The sequence below is a fragment of the Phoenix dactylifera genome, chromosome 5, assembly GCF_051530095.1.
Source record: "Phoenix dactylifera cultivar Ajwa chromosome 5, Ajwa_hap1_PhDact_Kaust_v1.1, whole genome shotgun sequence".
Classification (NCBI taxonomy): Eukaryota; Viridiplantae; Streptophyta; class Magnoliopsida; order Arecales; family Arecaceae; genus Phoenix; species Phoenix dactylifera.
In genome coordinates this window covers 33,106,744-33,125,499 of record NC_143194.1, presented here as the reverse complement: position 1 = coordinate 33,125,499, position 18,756 = coordinate 33,106,744, and the positions used below count along the sequence as shown (strand labels likewise).

General features: G+C 44.9%; 3 protein-coding genes across 14 annotated transcripts; 2 read left to right on the top strand and 1 right to left on the bottom strand.

Annotated features, from left to right (window-relative positions):
* Positions 1 to 34: 34 nt before the first annotated feature.
* LOC103702995 (uncharacterized) lies at positions 35 to 7,801 on the bottom strand. Of its 12 annotated transcripts, none has more exons than XM_088722481.2 (6): positions 7,609 to 7,801; positions 5,417 to 5,550; positions 4,786 to 5,269; positions 4,570 to 4,680; positions 2,763 to 2,872; positions 35 to 569 (listed from the first exon to the last, which is right to left on the bottom strand). In XM_088722481.2, the coding sequence occupies exons 2-6, from the start codon at positions 5,528 to 5,530 to the stop codon at positions 390 to 392; spliced, it is 999 nt and encodes a 332-aa protein (XP_088578607.1). In that variant the 5' UTR covers positions 5,531 to 5,550; positions 7,609 to 7,801; the 3' UTR covers positions 35 to 389. The 12 variants fall into 12 exon arrangements, with proteins under 12 accessions (XP_088578607.1, XP_088578606.1, XP_088578608.1 ...); XM_088722480.2 differs by having other exon boundaries at positions 2,763 to 2,947; positions 4,570 to 4,692; positions 7,716 to 7,787; XM_088722482.2 differs by having other exon boundaries at positions 7,716 to 7,787.
* Positions 7,802 to 11,007: 3,206 nt separating this feature from the next.
* Positions 11,008 to 11,982, top strand: LOC149753551 (uncharacterized). Its single transcript, XM_089923563.1, has one exon. The coding sequence runs from the start codon at positions 11,008 to 11,010 to the stop codon at positions 11,980 to 11,982; it is 975 nt and encodes a 324-aa protein (XP_089779689.1).
* A 1,141-nt stretch (positions 11,983 to 13,123) lies between these two features.
* On the top strand, positions 13,124 to 17,777 carry LOC149753550 (uncharacterized). Its single transcript, XM_089923562.1, has 3 exons — positions 13,124 to 13,521; positions 13,851 to 16,708; positions 17,755 to 17,777. The coding sequence occupies exons 1-3, from the start codon at positions 13,124 to 13,126 to the stop codon at positions 17,775 to 17,777; spliced, it is 3,279 nt and encodes a 1,092-aa protein (XP_089779688.1).
* Positions 17,778 to 18,756: the final 979 nt, after the last annotated feature.

The following is an 18,756-nucleotide window of genomic DNA, read 5'->3' as shown; positions in this document are numbered from 1 at the left end:
AAGGACCAGATTTTCTTTTAAGCATGAACCAGAATTAGCTTTAAATTTGTAATACTGAGAACTCTGATTGCATAACCAAAAACTACAAAAATGATGGTTACACAAAATGCCACGCTAATATATATATATATATATATGAACAAAACCTCTAGTTGCAATAAAGTTCCTAATGAAAGCACTATTCTTTTTCTTCGCCCACAGAAAGGGAAGCACAAATGTGTAGTGAGTAATTTAGCAAATTGGCTCGTATAATGAATGAAGCATGACCTATTATTAATTTATCAGACTGCATAGCCTATTTGGGCCAGCATCATAGTGTTCCTTCTTCATGGCTTGGCAGAGAAAGAGCTAGCTTAGCTGGAATGACTATTTAGCAGCTTCGCACAACCTTACAGGAATTCCCAATCAGACTCCATGGTATCGTGAATAGAGGATGACTTCGAAAACGACGAAGCAGTAATTCCTTGTCTGTCCTGCATTGGCTTGCTGGTATCCTGGTGCCAATATGCTACCTGCCCATAATTCTTCGACAGCCGCAGTTTTGAAGTTATAGCAGCCTTGAGTTTTTTCTAATGAAGAAAACAATTGTCAGCCGGCAATTTTGGCTCACAAAGAGCAAAGTTCATAAAATACTTGCACAATGTGGTTATTCCAAAACTCCAGATGCAGATGCATCATAAAGAATGGCAAATAGAAAACTACAGGAACTAAAACTCAACAGGAGGAAGTGATTACCCTCCTATAAGAAATGAAATCAAGCAAGAGTTGGCTGAGTGTTGGTCTAACTACTTCGATAATAAGAAATCGATCGACTATTACGATGTCAGCATATTAATGCTTGCAGATCATGTTTTATTTGCATCAACAAGTCAAGGGTAGAGAGAGCGCGAGAGAGATGATCAGCACAATTTCTACATAAGATCCAGTAGGGGATGGTAAACAATAGATTCCATCTGCCAGAAAGGAGATTAAAGTGGATAGGTGGACCCATGTTCCGATCAAGAAAATCAGGGTCTAAGATTTAGCTATGCAATCTTGGTAGGATACTAACAACAGGGTTTCCAATGTTCACTAGGTGCAGTCGGGGAGAAATACACTGAAGTACATGATTCCAATAAAGATCTAATGGCTGTTCAGCACTTATATCTGACCAGACAAATGTCTGTGAAACAAGAACTTGCACTAAGATCCACCTAGGGCTGCAAAAGAATATGGTCTCCCCAAGATCCAACCCAGATCCAAACCCAACAGGACTAGATCCAAACACCCAACAGGACCCTACCCAACCCAAACCAACATGAAACAATGCATCTGATTTGGTCTAAATGTAGACCCCACTAATATCTGATGTTCCAATTGGGTTCCTTTAATACATAGACCAAAATGAATTAGGTAGCTGCCTAACCTAACCTGACATGAGAATACATTCGTACTATATGCACATGAGCATGTACATGGCTATAAATTTGATGCACCTAATAAAATGATCGGACTGCTACGTATATTTAGAACTGCAAAACTATCTTCAAGTGATTAATAATGATATTTGAACAAGGCGAGACAAGTAGAAACTAATGCCATATAGTAAGGAAGTTGATATGACGTAAATTATAATAATAACAAAAAGCATGTCATGTATCTATGGGATACTAGCAATCAGCATGTGCAATGCACATTTCAAGAAAAAACATTATAAAATTTTACAGTTATAAATCAAAACAATAATAAGAATAAAAATATTTCTTTATTTGTTTGCAGCTGTTTATTTATTTTTTCCTAATTTGTTTACTCTCATAATCTTTTTATTATGATTATTTGTTTCTAGCCGGTATCTCCAATTTTTCTTATTTTTTTTCTATCAAATAATTATCTTTCAAATATTTTATTAAATCATGTCTAATGAATTTTATTTATTTTTCTAATTGTTTTCCTTACTTGTTTGGTTGTTCATATGGTCACTGCATTTGTTTTTCCTTATAATTGTTTGCACACAGGCTGGGGAAAGAGGAGAAATTGAGGGAGGATATGCTGGTGGGAGCGAAAAGAGGGAAGCAGGTTGTGGGGGAGTGTACATATTTTAAGTGAATTAAAGGTGAGAGAGAGCAAGGATGGATAGTCCAATATGTTTGGAAGTTTTGCATGTATATGTTCTTGACTTAGTGTGGTCCATTCAGGGAAGGGGAAGTGAGAAAGAAGTAACTAATGGAGTTAGATAGGGGGAGGAGGAAGGGGACCCATCTGAATCAAAAAAGGGAGGGAGGGAGGGGCAGAGAGAGAGAGAGAACACAATGTGATCACTGAGATGGGAGAGCGAGCAATTGGAGTAATTAAAGCATTTTTAGGATAAGTGGAAGTGTACTTTTTGAATGAAAATTGACAGAATCAAAAAGCATATTATAATTTTGAAACTATCATTTAAATAGTAGTATAGAAGTGCACCATCATGGTATATAATGAATGATAATCAAATAGCAAACAACTAATGGAAAATCCTGGTAAATCTGGATGACTGCATCATACAAAATGGATGGCATGATTTGTCATGCACAACAAGACTAATATGTGAGGCAGCTGCACCTTCTCATGACAATGAACATAGAAAATCAACCTTAAGTGTATAATCACATGATTTGCAGAGCACATCATGGCCAATATCGCTCAGTCATGTATAAGCAAGTGTAGACATTTTAGATAAACACACACAAGTGTTGGTGCTAGTTTTGTTTAATATGAAAGTATAATATCTATGAATTGCAAGTTACCTTGTATGACCTATTCTTGAATTCTTGATACGAGACTGAAGCAAGTTCATAGTCTTCATCATCATCATCCCAGCTATCCTGAAGATCTACATCCTCAAATTCTTCGAGTTCTGCACTCAGTTCAGCTAGATCAGTACTGCTGAACAAGTCTTCCCTACCAGAGAAGTCTGAAATTTCTGAAACGGCTGAACTTACAAAACCACTAATCAAGTATTTGGGGAATTAAAATCTATAAGAATCAACAATTCAACAAAGTGGGTCTGCCCAGATGCAAGATCAGCAATGATAAACTGATTTCCCTTTTTTCATTTTTGAGGGGAAGTGGTCAACTGAAGTTCATTGTAGTTAATTTTGCATGTAGCAGTAAATGTCAGAACACATATGGGTGAACATTTGAAAATGAAACATGACATAACAAAATCCAAAACATAACTTGTTATATGTCCCTTGCAACAAGAAGGTATGGTATGTTTAAACAGGAGGTGCTCAGTGAAGCACAAATGGCCCTGAGAATTTCAGGGAGTGAAGCCTTTTTTCCAATTTAAAAATCCTAAGTCCGATCCTGGCCCAAACTTGTTCAACCTGAAGCTCTCGTGCCAATTCCCAGCCCAGCCCAACAGCCTGATTTCTTAGCCAAAAGACCAGTATTTTCAGTCTTCAAGCCAACCCTGCATTTACCATCTTGCAGTTTTGATAGCAGCTTTTCATTTCCCTTTTATCCATCAAAACAAAACCTCGATATAGGTTCTGAGTTATGAAAGAACGTCCTCTAATCTTAAAAGCTTTCAGTTCTAATACTACAATGGTGCAGAAAGGGTAAGGAATGGTAGAGGAAAAAAGCAAAAATTGCTCAGCAGAAGGAAACCGTTGTTGAACTAGAAAAATGAAGATATATCAGAAGAAAATGACAAAAGGAATCTAAATCTGACTTTGTAATTTTACAAGTGATGTATCACATCAAATCTTAAGCACAACTTTTTGACACTAAGGGCCTGTTTGGAACCCGAGCCAGTAATCCGTGGATTATGTACTCTCTCATAAAAACTCTCAAGAAGCTAAAACCATGATTGAGAAAATCTAGAGATCAGAGGAGTCTGGCATTCCATTATTCCAATTTTAGAGAGATGGAATCTTCTTTCAATCGGTTTCTATTATTTCTACGAAATCAAGTCAAGATTACTGATTCTGAGCACCTCCACTCCCCTCAAAATTCTTGCCCATTTTAAGTTATTTCCCAACACCCCTTTCCTGCCAGCATATTATATTCAGGAATTAGGTACTCGCATGTCCAAAGAGGCCCAAAAGGGAGTTCGGGGAAACCACTACAAGAATAGAGACATAATACTGATGATTTTTAAATTCTGACACTTTACAATGGCAATTTACAGTGGCAGAGAGATTCAATTCAATCCCTAAAAAAGCTTGGTGGATTATATTATAACCTCAAAGTATGTCCAAAAAACATTACTGGAAAACCAATACTTAGGAAACTAAAATTTTGGCATAAGGATATAGTAGATAGTAGATGTGGTCACACCTAGGTTGACTCATAAGAAGCATTACTAATATTCCTAATGGAAAACTGCCAGTCAATGAAAACACATGGATGAGGCCTACATTCCACTTATCAAGCCAATTTAGGCAGACTAATGACCAAGGATCTGGCAAATCTTTTTATAGTTAATATGCAGAAAAGTGCATGAGCCACCAGAAGATATTAGAATCAAAGTCATACTTTATAGTACACATGTGATAAAATGGAACAGCCAGTACAAGGAAGAAAACAATTGGGAAGTTAAGCGCATACCTGATTCGGGTAATTGCACATCAGCCTCTGATCTATTAGTTCCAATTTTTTGCTCAAGTTCGTTTCCAAGAGACTGCACAAGAGATGCTGTGTCCTTAGATGTAGAGGTGCCTGCAATGACATCTATTTAGGAAAATTTATAAATGGTACATAACACCTGCAATGCAAACAACCAAATAAGCAAATACTGTACGTGGTTGATCAGAAAATGCATACCACATATTTCAGTTGATGTATTATTGCCCGACACAATGAACCTTTCTTCAAGCACCATATTGTTATGGGACTCTGATGGAAGGACTTCATCAGCTGACAGAGCACTTGTGACGTCAGAAGATGTGAATGCATCTGCAGTTTTTCTATAATTTCCATCTACACCTGTGCAACTAGAATCTGTAGTTTCAGCTGGAATTTGTTCCTTTTCATGTTCATTGCTTGGAGTATCTTGGGTTATATCAGGGAGTGTGACAAGTTTCATATCTTCCATTGAAGAAATGATAGGCTCCTCTATGGCAGAAGTTGCTAATTCATTTAAGTGGTTTTCATCAACTCTTTCACTTGATTTCTTATAATCATTATCAATAGATTTATCAAAATCTATCTCCTTAGCACAATTACTAGAAGGGTCGAGCCATTCATCAACCTCGTCAAGGAACTTTTTAACATGTTCACCCACTACATTAACATATTTGCGAGGAACCTGTCCAACAAAATAATATATTATTTTTTATAAGAAAGAATAAAAAAGAAAATAACGGATTGATGAGGGGAAAAAGATAAGGATCTTATATTACTAGGCAAATCACTTAATAAACTACTTATTCTGCTCAAGATAAAAGATGCCAACCTGAACCATTTTATTGGTGCACATTTTTTCTACCTTCTGATATATGTTGTCAGCCCAAGATGGATTTTCTTTTTGAGAGAAAGCCCACCCTCGATTTTCACATGTAAAATCCATACTGATCAAAGATAAGCTTCCTGGAAGAGAAAAAGAATCAACAAAAATTCATCACCCTCCCTTATCATGGAAGTTTTATTGATCAAACTTTTTCAAATTTTAATTTTCATACTCATTGGGCGTTGACATTATGTTTACCAACACAATATGTATAAACCAACTGCACATTAAAAGAACACAAACGCACATGCACACACAATTAAACATTCAAGGTGAGATAAGGCATTCATTTGTTTACTCCTAAGGATGAAAATATCAGTCCAATTCTATGATAAGAAAGCAGAAGAAACAATTGTATAAATGGATTAGCATGAAATTACTCAATAACCGCTACACAAAAACAATTAGGCTAGGCTTCCTTCAAGGATGATGGCATTGGTCCCAATAAAAGTTTGCAATTTAAGTCACCTGCTTTAAGGCCCATTGATCACACATTTTCGATTAACCTAAAGGAGATTGTAGGTTCTGCTGCTATAATTCCCAATGCATCTCACGTAGCATTTACAACATGTGATATAATATTATACTGAGATTGAAAATCAGCCATAGGAAGAGGACTAATGAAGATTTGACTGCAGCTTATCAGCAAGGACTTATCTTCTGCTGATTTCCTATTAAAGTTTGTGACAGTTATCCTTACAGTTGATGGTACAAATCTATTTAGCATCAAGATCACTTTGCAAACTACAATATTGTTGGCCTCAATACTATAAATTTACTTGATATCCCCAAATAGAACTGAATGGCGTCCATTACATAGCATGCCCTCCTATGTTGATTGAAGAACTACTCATAATTTGTAATATAACAGCTTTCCTTTCTTTCCCAAAATCACAAAGCTTTAGAACATCTCCCTATGCCTCTGTATCCATGATGGACTACGCTTGGAAGTATGACTCATTAATAAATTTTAAACTTTCTGTGTGGCTTATAACATCAAAGGTGACAATGAATAGAAGAGAGATCAAATAGAAGGGAAACTGTGCAGTCACACAGGGGCAGATCATATGACAGCCACTTCCCCCTGCATCATTGCCCTCATCCCACGCACACAAACATATATGCACATGCACACACAATCACAGAGATATTTCTCCATTCAAACATAGCTACCCTGTTTTCTTCCCCTTAAAAACATTGATGCGAAGATATCAACTATGAGTAGTTGTTTATACTTATGGTGTTTAAATTGGGATAATAAAAATATTCGAATGTTCATATCCTACACTAGGCATTGCCAAAATATTTGCTTTAAGAGATTTTTAAGTTGAAAATCAGGGTTGGTCCAAACGGCGTTTCTACAGGAGGCCGTCATAAAAATCACCTCCCGCACAGCTACATCCTTTTAGCATAGAATTTGTCACACCAAGAAAAAATTAAACCACAGAACTCCAAAAAACACGGGAGCATGTTACTACTAAACAGCTAACAAATAGAACCTGAAATACGCTACAAACTCCTCCTTCAAAGAAGTTCATGAAACAGAGAAACAAAAGAAAGAAGGAAACTATGAACTCCAACATATATTCGCATGATGGACTCCAGTCAAAGAGATGAACAAGGATCTGTAACTGAAAGGTATCCAGCCTATTGCTGGATACCTAAAACCACATCAACTTAAAACACAAATGATCTCAACAGAAAGGACACAAAAATTTATTTCTACCATGATTTCGAATTCTTGTCAAGAAATAGCAAATAGCGAGAACGAAATAATAGGCCAACCGATTGTTCAAAACCCTATTGCTACGGTAAGCAGAAACACTACCACATATGCAAAATAGATTAGAAATCCCCTTCTGGAACATCTCCCACAATGTAATTTGTGAACAGTAGTGCATACGAGATGTCGTTTCATACAACGTCACATACATAATCTTAACAACTATTAATTCAGCATCAGGAGAATTACATTAGAACAAATAAAAAAAATCTCCCTTTTATCGTCAATTAGACTGTAAAATAAAAGTAAAGTAGGGAATTTATTACCAACACCAAGAAGTAGAATAACTCGGAAAACAACGACGACAACAACAACGAAAAAGAGCAGAAAAATCCAAAGGGCATGCATCATATACCGCTAAAAAAGCGCGCCAAGGTCAAGAGGTTGCGATCAAAAACAAAGCCCAGGAAAAATACCGAAAAGATTAGTCGACTTTAAGCGAAGAGCAAAGCGAACACGAACTCGAGAATTTCTCGAACTAGAACGAGAGGGGCCATGAAACGGAGGCGGAGGAGAGAGACGCTCGAGTAAAATGAAGTTGGGAAAGCAAGAAAACCTAATTAAGGAGAGACAGCTTCGGAATTGGAGTGGTGGCGGGACCCACGCACATAGATGCGTCGAAGAGGCAATCTTTTATTTATTTTCAAATTCTATAAAGATTCCCGTTTACTTAACTTGGAACACCTGTTTTAAATAGTTGATAAGTTTCGGTGAAACGGAATCTTATTAGGGTTTAGAGTTTTAAGGGCTATAAAAATATTAAAGATTGATATGGTCACACCCGAACTATTGATAATGTACTCCCTTTGACGAGAAAGAGTCCGTACGAGTCACATTCCTTTTTTTAAGGGATATCAATCCCACTGCGATATGGCTTTTTGCCCCCGGACACCACGTTTAGAAAAACGAGTGCAAAAGCGAGCTCAAAAGCTGGCACCAAGCCATGGTTAAAACAGAATAGTTGGCGCATATGCCATCGATGATCGATACATGAAGACGGAGGTAAAACAGTGCCAATAAAGATTACTCGCAGCCAAAAAAAAAATTACCCGATATAATTCAACCAAAAAAAAAAAGATTACTCGATATAGAGAAGAGACGTTATATGAAAAATATATAGAAGAAATCGACGTAAATGGATGATTTTTTTTTTTTTTTTTTTTTTGAACCGGAGGAGGTACATCATTCTTTCGTTTCTGGAAGCCGTCTCCAGTTGGCTTCCCGATTTATTAGCACGCAACATAAAAAAAACAACGGAAAGTACGGGTTTCTCCGTTCCTTTCTCCGACTCTGGGAACCGCCCTCCAATAAGCGGAAGTCTGACGACAACGGGATCGGCGCGGCTGCGCTTCAGCCTCCATGAAGCGAAGTCCGACTACATAGAGATCGGGAAGGCAGCGCTGCCGCCTGGGCTGACCACGGAGGACGCCCGCAAGATCCTAAAGCCGTTCACCCAGGACATCGTAGGTGACGCCATGCCGGACCAAGGGGAAGCTCTTCGTCCGCAGCTCGAATGGGAGACCACCTCCGCTCTGTCCACGCCTCGGACGGCGACGTCAAGGAGGCCGTCGTGATCCAAGAGGAGGCCACCGGCGGAGAAAGGGGTACGATTTCGTCCCCTACGTCCTTCCTCCACGGCCGGATGACAATTGCCCAGCCGGACACCCGCCGCCGTCCAGCCTGCCGTCGGTGTTGCATGCCTTCTGCAAGATCTATGTCGGCAGCGTACCCGCCGACATGGATGCTGACTCGCCCACTTCTCCTACGGCGGGATACAGGAAAGTCTAGAAGGAGAGGGTACAAGACGGCAGAGATGGCCAGGGCCGCACTCGTGAATCCCGTCGTCAAGACCATATTGGACGGGCATCAGATAGTTTTCAAGCTCGCCATCAATGGGAAGCAGCGGAAAGTGACGGACCCCTGGCACTGGAGATGCTGCGCCCACTGCCTGCCAGTTGAAGTCCAGGGTTAGCAGCCGGACGCCGAAGAGTGTGCTAATGTCCGTGAGTCCGGCAATCTCGGCCTCCGCTTGTAGTCCTAGTTTCCTAGCTCTCTGCATGATGGATTGAGAGGGATTACCTCTTTTAGCGGCTACTCTAGTTGGTGGATCCCAAGTGCAGCAGGGCTTGGTTATGTGGGGGCTCCAGAGCTCTCTATCTTCATTCGGGGCTGATGGCTACAGGAGTGGCTTGGATGATTCTTATACATATTTTTTTTTTAAGTATACTAGATAAAAGACAAGAAGTTATGAAGACTTCGGCATGGGTTCTTCTCGATCTGCATCTCATGTCACATAAGATGCCTCCTTAGATTAATGAGCAGTGGGAGCGTCCATGAGCCAGCACCATAGTTTCATAAATATACCGTGCAAGTGAGCTGGTGAAAGCCTGAGTTGGGAAGGGAGGCATTTTCGGCGACCGCCTGCCATTCGCCATGCACACATTCAAAATCTACAGACTGAACTATCAACATGTAGTCCATCATTTCAGTAACATGAGATAAGGTCTAGAGTATTCATTTACATGTAATTTTTGTAAGCAATATAGTTATTATTTTGTCATGTTACTCATAATAGTTTAGTATCAGAAGGCACTGTTCTTCACAGTCCAACTTGAACTTTCTTCTCTTGATTTAGCGTCATCGCTTTCAGCTTTTGTCAGGTAGGTAACGGCCGTAGTCCTCTTGCGCTGATGCGGCCTTCTAAGCAGAGGAAACTATTTAAGCTTGTTTGTTGCTTGCTAAGTTAGGACCCGGCGAACCGTTACCGATTGAACCAGCCAAACATCGCCCAAAAATGGGATATTAATCAAAATTTTACGCTCGCCAAAAAATGGCCAGGCTGGGGTCGCCCAAGAAAAATCAGTTCAAGTTCAGAACTTAAAGCCGAATGCCCAGTTCGACCTACATTGAAGAGAGACTGATTTAGTCCGAGCAGGCCCAGGCTACTTTTCAGCTGACATATACAGAGGGGCCAAACTTGGGCCGGCCCAGATTGAAATATGAACCCAAGTTGGGTCGGGACGGAGCCTCGGAACCTGGGGTTGATTAGGGCCGCGTTATGCTTGGGCCTGAGCTCTACAATCAGCGCTTGTTTAGGGGCTACGCCCGACCCAGCCCATTCGCAGCCCTATCCCTTAGGCCTTAACCCCCTCCCAAGGATAAAATTAACAAGTTAACCCACAAAAGTCTCTCAACCCGGTCTTACTGTTTTCCTTTTGTTTTCTTCCCCCAACTTATCCCACTAACTCTCATGCTTTACTAATCCAAAAATAAGTGATTAAAAGTGATTGCATGGATTTAAAAGTATCCATCCCTGGGTTAGCTATCCAGCACCCAAAACGCTGCCTTAATCCCATATCCAAGTCGACGTTTGATTTTCTTCAATGAACACACGAGCCACCAATTACTAGCAAATTTGCAGATGCTTGCATGACCCCGCATAAATGTGTGAGCTCTCCATATGCTCATTTCAAGCTTAGATGACACCTGAATGAGAGACACTCTAAATTAGAATTACTTGATCATTAAAAAAAATTATTTTAAGAGTAAGACAAGTCTTGACTTAGATAGTGGGGTACATACAGCAAATAAAGACAAATCAAATACAGCAGATTTGACCCCAGCTCATTAATACATCTCTCCAAGAACTTCTACATGCAGAAATGCCCTAGACGGAGAGAGGAGTGAGAGAGAGCCGCGTCAATAGTCGTGCGGTCTTGGGGGGTTTTCCTCAAACAGGGGTTGGGTGGCTCTGATGGGCGACAATAGGGCTAAGGAGAGGGAGACGGGGAGGCCCGGGGGGTTGGGGCGCCAGCCTCTGGGGGTCGACTCGAAGGGCGGATCATGGGCGGCGGTGGCTAGGGGCCCGGCGAACCAAGGTCGATGGACACGCCACCAGATCTCGGAGGGGGAGCTGGGAGCTCTGAAGACCTGTTTCACGGAAGTTCTGGAGATCCCGGAGGAGAGGCTAGAGAAGACAAGGATGGAATGGAGGAGTACCTCTATTTTTATGCAGAGTGTGGGGCGGAAGGTGCCGGCGGAGTGGGTCGGGCGTGAGCTGAGAAGGATGGGGAACTTGGACTATAACGTCGAGGTCGTCACAATGGCCGACGACGTCCTGGCGGTCCGCTTCGCCTGTGAGGAGGATCGGGAGGCCATGCTGGTGAGGGGGCCATGTCTAGTCGCCGGACAGCTTCTCACGATGGAGCGGTGGAAGCCGAACTTCATCCCCGGCTCCGGTGGTTCTGGACGGGTGGTAGTGTGGCTCCACCTCCCACGGCTGCCGTTGGATTTCTGGGCTAAGGAGACATTGATCCAGATTGCAGCAACGGCGGGAAGACCTTTGGCCTTGGACGCAGCCACCGATCAAGGGAGGAAGAGGGGGTTTGCTCGGATTAAAGTGGAGCTTGACATAAGAACTCCTCTAAAGCCGGGAATATTCATGAAGGGAGCTAAGGAGGGATTAGAGAGGAAGATATGGCAGGAGTTTGTGTACGAGAACTTACCTGCCTACTGTTACAGGTGCGGCCGAATCGGTCATGAGGAGGCGGCTTGTGAGTTCCCTTCCCCGGCGACGGGTGGAATGGAGGCTGGAACGGGGAGTAAGGCTCGATGTCCAGAGACCGGGAAGACGTCAAGGGAAGCGGGAGACCCTCTGTTATACGGCCCTTGGCTCTCTATGAGCTGGAACGAGGGCATCGGAGCCCCGAAGGGGGGAAAGGGAAGATGATGCAGACAGGGGCTAGCACCAGTGTGGGCTCGGCTCCGGCGCCGTCTGCGGTAAGTCCGAGTGAGGGAGATGGGGGGCCGCGGCTGCCCGTTTCACCGCAGGACTTGGAAGGTTGGCAAAAGCCAACCAAGGTGGCCAGACGGAAGTCGCCGGAGAAGCTAGCTCAAGGCGGCTCGTCCGTGGAGATGGACGGAGGCCTGAGTCAACCAGGTGAGCAGGGTGAACCTAGCGGTGACTCGGTGAGGGGACTCGGTGGGGGGACTCGGCCGCCCTTGCTGGGCCAGGTGGACCTGGGAAAGACTGGGCCGGGCCCAAGTCCGCTCAAAAGGGCTCGGAGTCCGTCTAAGGTCCACCAGGCCTTGCCAACGCGTGGGCCGAATCCGGCAACTGGGACGCCACCTGGGACCGGCCCGAGTGTAGCACAGAGACGGGATCTTCCCCCTCGGGGAGATGGGTTCCGCGGGGCTGGAGGCGGCCGTCGGCGGAGCAAGAGCTCGCCGCCACCCCTTGTGGCGGCGGACATGGCTACGATGAGGCAGGCGGAGGACGGAGGGGGCCGACGGCAGGGGGAAAACATACCTCTGCGGAAGGGGCTGGCCCGCGCGGCGTCGGTAGCGGCGGAATTGCTGGCGGCGGTGACCGGAGAACCGTCGGGAGTGGCAGCTGGACCGTCGTCTCAGGCAGGAGTCGGGGAAGCCATTGAACACGAGGAGGTCACCCGTTCCGGAGTGGTACGACCCTTGGCCATGGGGGTTTCAGTAGAAAGGGTGGAGAATGATGCGTGCCGCTTGGTACACCAACCAGGCGAGAAGAAGGGTGCTGGGAGCTCCCTTTCCCTCTCCGGTGACGCCCTGGTGGGAAGCGGGGTCTGCGGCCCTGGATTGGAGGAGAAGGCGCACTGCGGTGCTGGGAATGGGGAAGAACTCAAGATGAGGTCGGTGGTATCTGAGAGCCAAATGGCACAGGGGCTGAGGGGGTCACACCAACAGGCAGTTCAGAAGCTGCTGGCCACTGCTAAGGGTGTGATGCACAGTGAATTGGAGCAGCGAGGAGCAGTGCTGTGTAGGAAGGAAATGGAGTTGGATCCTTGTAGCGGCAGCGGCCCGGGGGAGGGGGGCTGTGTCGACGCATCAGGTGCACCATGAGAGCCCTCCTTTGGAATTGTCGGGGTGCAGGTAAGCCCTCTTTTGCCCCGGCTTTCCGCAGGTTGGTGCAACAGCACAAACCTGAAATTTGTGTTTTATTCGAGACCCGGCTCTCCGGACAAAGCCTTCAGAAGGCCCGTGCGGCGATACCGAGGTCATGGGATTTTTATGCAGTGGAATCTCAAGGACTGTCGGGAGGTATTATAGTGACTTGGGCACAGGGTGACCACCAGATTGATGTTTTCAATGTTTGTAAACAGGAGGTCATCTTAGTGATATCAGAGGATAATCGGAGCCCGTGGGTCCTAGCAGCTGTGTATGCCAGTACAGATTATAGAGTGCGGAGGCGGTTGTGGGCGGAGGCGTCGCAGCTTATTATGCAGGGTTATCCCATGTTGGTGGCAGGTGATTTCAACTGTATCACGGATCCCCAGGAGAAGGGGGGAGGGCCTTCACTTATAAGAGGGAAATCAGAGAGTTCCAAGATTTTATAGCGTCAAATGGACTGATTGACTTGGGTTTCTCGGGACCAACATTCACATGGTGTAATAATCAGCAGGGGCAGGCACGGGTTTGGGAGAGATTGGACAGAGTCTACGCCACAGCGGGGTGGGCCCAGTGTTTTTCTGACTACCATGTCCGTCACTTGCCGAGGATTGCGTCCGACCACTGCCCCTTACTGGTTAGTACCGATACAGCTGTCCCTTTTCATTCCCCTTTTAGATTTGAGAAGTTCTGGACATGTTATCCTCGGTCCTGGGAGATTGTGAGGGAGGCATGGGATGTACCGGTGAGAGGGGATGCTATGTATCGTGTGTCTCGCCGGTTGGAGCTGACCAAAAGAAGGTTGAGGAGGTGGAACCGTGAGGAGGTAGGGAATATCTTCAGGAGGATTGAGGAGTCTGAGGAGGCCATTGCTAGACTACAGGCTCAGGAGGCCTTGGGAGGGAGTTTGGCAGAGGAGGAGATGGGGGAGCTTAGATCTCTACTATCCTTACATGATTCTCTCCTGAGACAGCAGGAGATCTTGTGGAGACAGAAATCGAGGGTGCAGTGGATCCAGGAGGGGGATCGGAATACTAGGTTTTTCCACCAGTCGACAGTTATCAGGAGGCATCGGAACAGGATCAGGGTGATCAGGGACGAGGATGGACAGTTAGTGGAGGATCCAGATTTGATCCGGAGGGTGCTGGAGGGTTTCTTCAGGGCCAGATGGTCTGAGCAGATGGGTACTGGGAGCTCAGGGAGTATCGTATCGCCAGTGGCACGGGTGGCAGAGGAGGATATGGTCGCACTGACTAGGCCGGTATTGGATAGTGAGATCAGGGAGGTGATGTGGTCCCTTGAGGGGGACAAGGCGCCGGGTCCGGACGGCTTTCCACCGTTATTCTTCCGGAGGTACTGGATGATTGTTGGTCAGGGGGTGACGGCGGCCATACAGCAGTTTTTCAGCACAGCAGTGATGTCTACAGATTGGCAGAGGACCCTTGTCACTCTGATACCGAAGCGTCTGGATGCTTCGGAGCCTAGTCACTTTCGCCCGATCAGTCTATGTACTACCTTGTACAAAGCGACGGCGAAGTTACTAGCTGTCAGATTGAGGATCATACTTCCGAGATTGATCAGTCCAGAGCAGGGGGCTTTTGTGGGAGGACGGAGTATCACAGATAATGTTCTTATTGCCCAGGAGTTCATGTATGATCTTGGCAGGGCATCGAGTAGGAGGAGTCTGATGGGGGTCAAGCTTGACATAGAGAGGGCATATGATAGGATGAGGTGGGATTTTGTACAGCAGTCATTGCAGGGGTTTGGATTTCCCGAGGCATGGATCAGATGGATCATGGGGTGCATTAGAGGCCCTTCCTTTGCCATTTTGGTAAATGGAACGCCATCACGGTACTTTGTGTCCTCTGGTGGGCTGCGTCAGGGTTGTCCTCTCTCCCCATTACTGTTTATTATATGTGCAGATGCGCTTTCCAGGACCTTGCGGCATGCAGTGACCACCCAGGAGCTGGAGGTTTATAGGCCTGTGCCGGATGCCTCCCCGATATCCCATCTACTATTTGCCGATGATTGTCTTCTGCTAGTCCGTGCGACTAGACAGGCTGCAGGGATTATTTGGACGATCTTGCGGGATTATTGCTCTATGTCAGGTCAACGGGTTAATTTATCTAAATCAGCAATTTGTTTTAGCCCGAAGACCAAACCTGATGTGAAGACAGCTATACTGGAGATTCTGGGGGTGGGAGAGCAGGAGGGCACGTTAAGGTATTTGGGAGTCCCTATCTCTGGGCAGCGTCTGCGCAGCAGTGATTGTACCCCTCTTGAGATCAGCATCCGGCATAGGCTGGAGGGGTGGCAGATACACTCTCTCTCCATGATGGGCAGGATTATATTGGTACGGTCAGTTCTTTCCTCGATCCCGATTTATTTATTATCTAACTCTCTTATACCGGCAGCTACAGTTAGGAATATTGAGCAGATCTTCAGGGATTTTATTTGGGGAAGGACTGGAGGCAGAAGGGGTATCCATCTTATGGCTTGGGAGGTTGTATATCAGCCGACGAGATATGGTGGCTTGGGTGTGCAGTCCTTGATGGCGAGGCGTGAGGTTCTAGCTGCACGACACGCTCCTAGAGTGGTGTTGGAGCCTGATGGCATGTGGTCTTCACTTATGAGGGCCAAGTATGGCGATCCAGTGCCGGGTGCCCGGTCGGGGCGACGCCACTCACCGATATGGAGGGAGATTTGTGCTAGAGCAGGGTTGGTGCTCCCGGCGATTAGATGGGCCATTGGTGATGGTCGATCTATTGATGTGTTGGAGGACCGGTGGGTGACGGAGCAGCCTATGAGTAGACTTCCGATTACAGTGGACACATCGAGGTTAGCCGGTCTCAGGGTCAGTGACTTGATGGAGCCGGAGGGGGACCACTGGAGGATGGAGCTGATCAGGGAGGCTTTCGGGGAGCAGTTGGCGGAGAGGATCCTGGCCTTACCTATTTTTGCCCAGGGAGGGGCGGACAGATTAGTCTGGATGCCGACAGGGCGATCGCAGGTGCGAGCCAGGGATATCCATACTTTTTTGAGCCGAGAGCCAGTACGACAGATAGAGGGAGGTTGGATCTGGAGGATGCGGATTCACCCGCGTGTGGCGCTCTTCATCTGGAAGGTAGCGTGGGGCTGCCTACCGACCAGGAGCTTACTGGCGCGGCGAGGGGTGCGGATCACTCAGTGCTGTCATGAGTGTACGGAGACTGAGGAGACGATGGATCATGTTCTTTTGCAGTGCCCCAGAGCTAGGGGCATTTGGAGTCGATCGCCCACACTGTTACCCCATTCAGTCGAGTCGACACAGGACTTGATTCATTGGTTGAGAGCGGCTTTACGGCGGCCTAGCACAGTTGAGGCCGGGATCCAGGGGGCATATTTGGCTCATTCTATCTGGCTGGATAGGAATGCCGGCATTTTTGAGGGCAGGCGGTTTCCCCCGCAGATGGTGGTGGACAGAGCCATGCGTCTTGCTAGGGAGGTTTCTTCCGCTGCTGTTATTTTTCCTTCTGAGATGGCCAGGGACACCTGGGGTACTCTTTCTGCTGTCACAGCGCCCAGGTTCGCCCTAGTCTCTTGGGTACCCCCACCCCTTGGTCATCTCAAAGTGAATTTTGATGGTAGTAGGTCGGCTGATGGGGTGTCAGGAGGAGTTGGCTTTGTTATCAGAGACCATCTCGGCAGCTTGATAGCAGCTGGTGGACGCCGCGCGCCGGGATTTACCGTAGTTGGTGCGGAGCTACGGGTTGCCTGTGAGGGGATATCCTATGCGAGGCGGGTACTACGTGCTGAGCACATTTGCCTTGAGGGAGATTCCTCTGTGGTAATAGAGTGGATTCGGGGAGTGGACAGATATGGAGATGATCATCCTCTCATCCGTGAGATTCGGAGATTGGCTCGGGAGGCGAGAGTCTTCCAGGCTTCACATGTTTTTCGGGAGGCGAACAGTGCAGCAGACTGGGTCGCCTCCTTTGCCGCTTGGCACTCCGGAGAGGTCATCTGGACTTCGTCAGGAGATATTCCCTCTACGTTGTACTCGTTACTTTATTTTGATATGGCTGGATGTACTCAATTTAGAGCTATATGAATTGCCGTTTTCACCAAAAAAAAAAAAAAAAAAAAAAAAAAAAAAAAAAAAAAAAAAAAAAAAAAAAAAAGAAATGCCCTAGACACCAGCAAAGATCCATAAAGCAGAGGCCTACAAACAAGTGAGGCTGCCGGCATCAATCACCTGCCGGAAATATCTCATAGTCAGTGACAGGGCCCTCTTTTGGGGCTTATGAGCCTAATTCATGGATCATATTCCATTCTAAGATGACATGCAAGCAGGAAGGCAGAGGGACCATCCATCAGTCCACATGTCCTATGTAACAGATCACCTACCAAAACATTCAAGCAACACTGCCCCGTTAGCAGGACAACACTGCTGGCTCCCAACCATCTCACCTTCATAAAATGAATATATAAATAGGCTTTGCTCTTAACTAATATCTTGAATCCAGGTTTTGCTTCACTCAAAATATTATGCCACTCGGTATATCATTCTACAAAATGATAATTTTCCTGAGCATTGTTCCAGTTAAAGAAATGATAAAGACTTGATTTCTTTCTCATAAGGATGCATGATCCCTATACAAAAATTTGCAACTGGAAAAAAAAAAAACACTAATCTCATTTCATCTCAACATTCAATGATGGGTTATAGCCATTGCAGTAAGTTACATACAACCACAAGCTTAGTAACCCGATAGTTAATACAGTTTATAAGGTCAAAATTCCAACTCACATGCAATCAAAATGGACGCAACAATCACCAAAAATTTGTAATGTGTTGACCCAAGGCTTCAAACTCTGGAGAACCTCAGATGCAGGAAACATTGCAGCTGCCTGAAGATACCTAAGGCGATGAGGATTTGGAAGTGATGCAGCGTTGGCCCTTCGACTATCTATTAGAAATTTAGAAGAAAATTAGTAACACACATGCAGCTCATATTTGAGGGTTAATGAATATTTGCCTTCATGACCAAATCGGTCGACAAAATCTGGAATGATAATTATGCATATACTGCCACTAAATTCTTGATCCCAAAGAAAGAACTATGCAGATATGAGCAGAAAAATAAAAATGTACAGGCAGAATGGTGGCATTTGAAGATATTACCTGGATAAAGAACTTCCTTTTTTTAACTTTATTGATTGTACTCATGCACGAGTGAGTCGTCGTTGTATATATGAAAAAAAAATCGAGGGCCATCACAATTCAAGGTGCTAGTTGTTGTTTCTTCCATTCTTATCTTATTTAATTTTATGTTTACGCGTTAATCATGCCAGGCTTTTAAAATGTCATAACTACCATTTTTTTTTTCAACACCTTGCTGACTCAAAAATCAAAAGATCAGATTTTTTTATTTTTTTTTGAAAAACAAAGGCTACGACAATTGAATGGTTTTATGATAAATGGGGTAACAGGGAATAAAAAAACACTACATTCCAATGAAGAAGATGCGGCAAACATATACTGTAATAAGTCAAGGAAGATTGAGAGGAAAAGTTTCGGTCCAAACTGATTCCAACTGCTTTA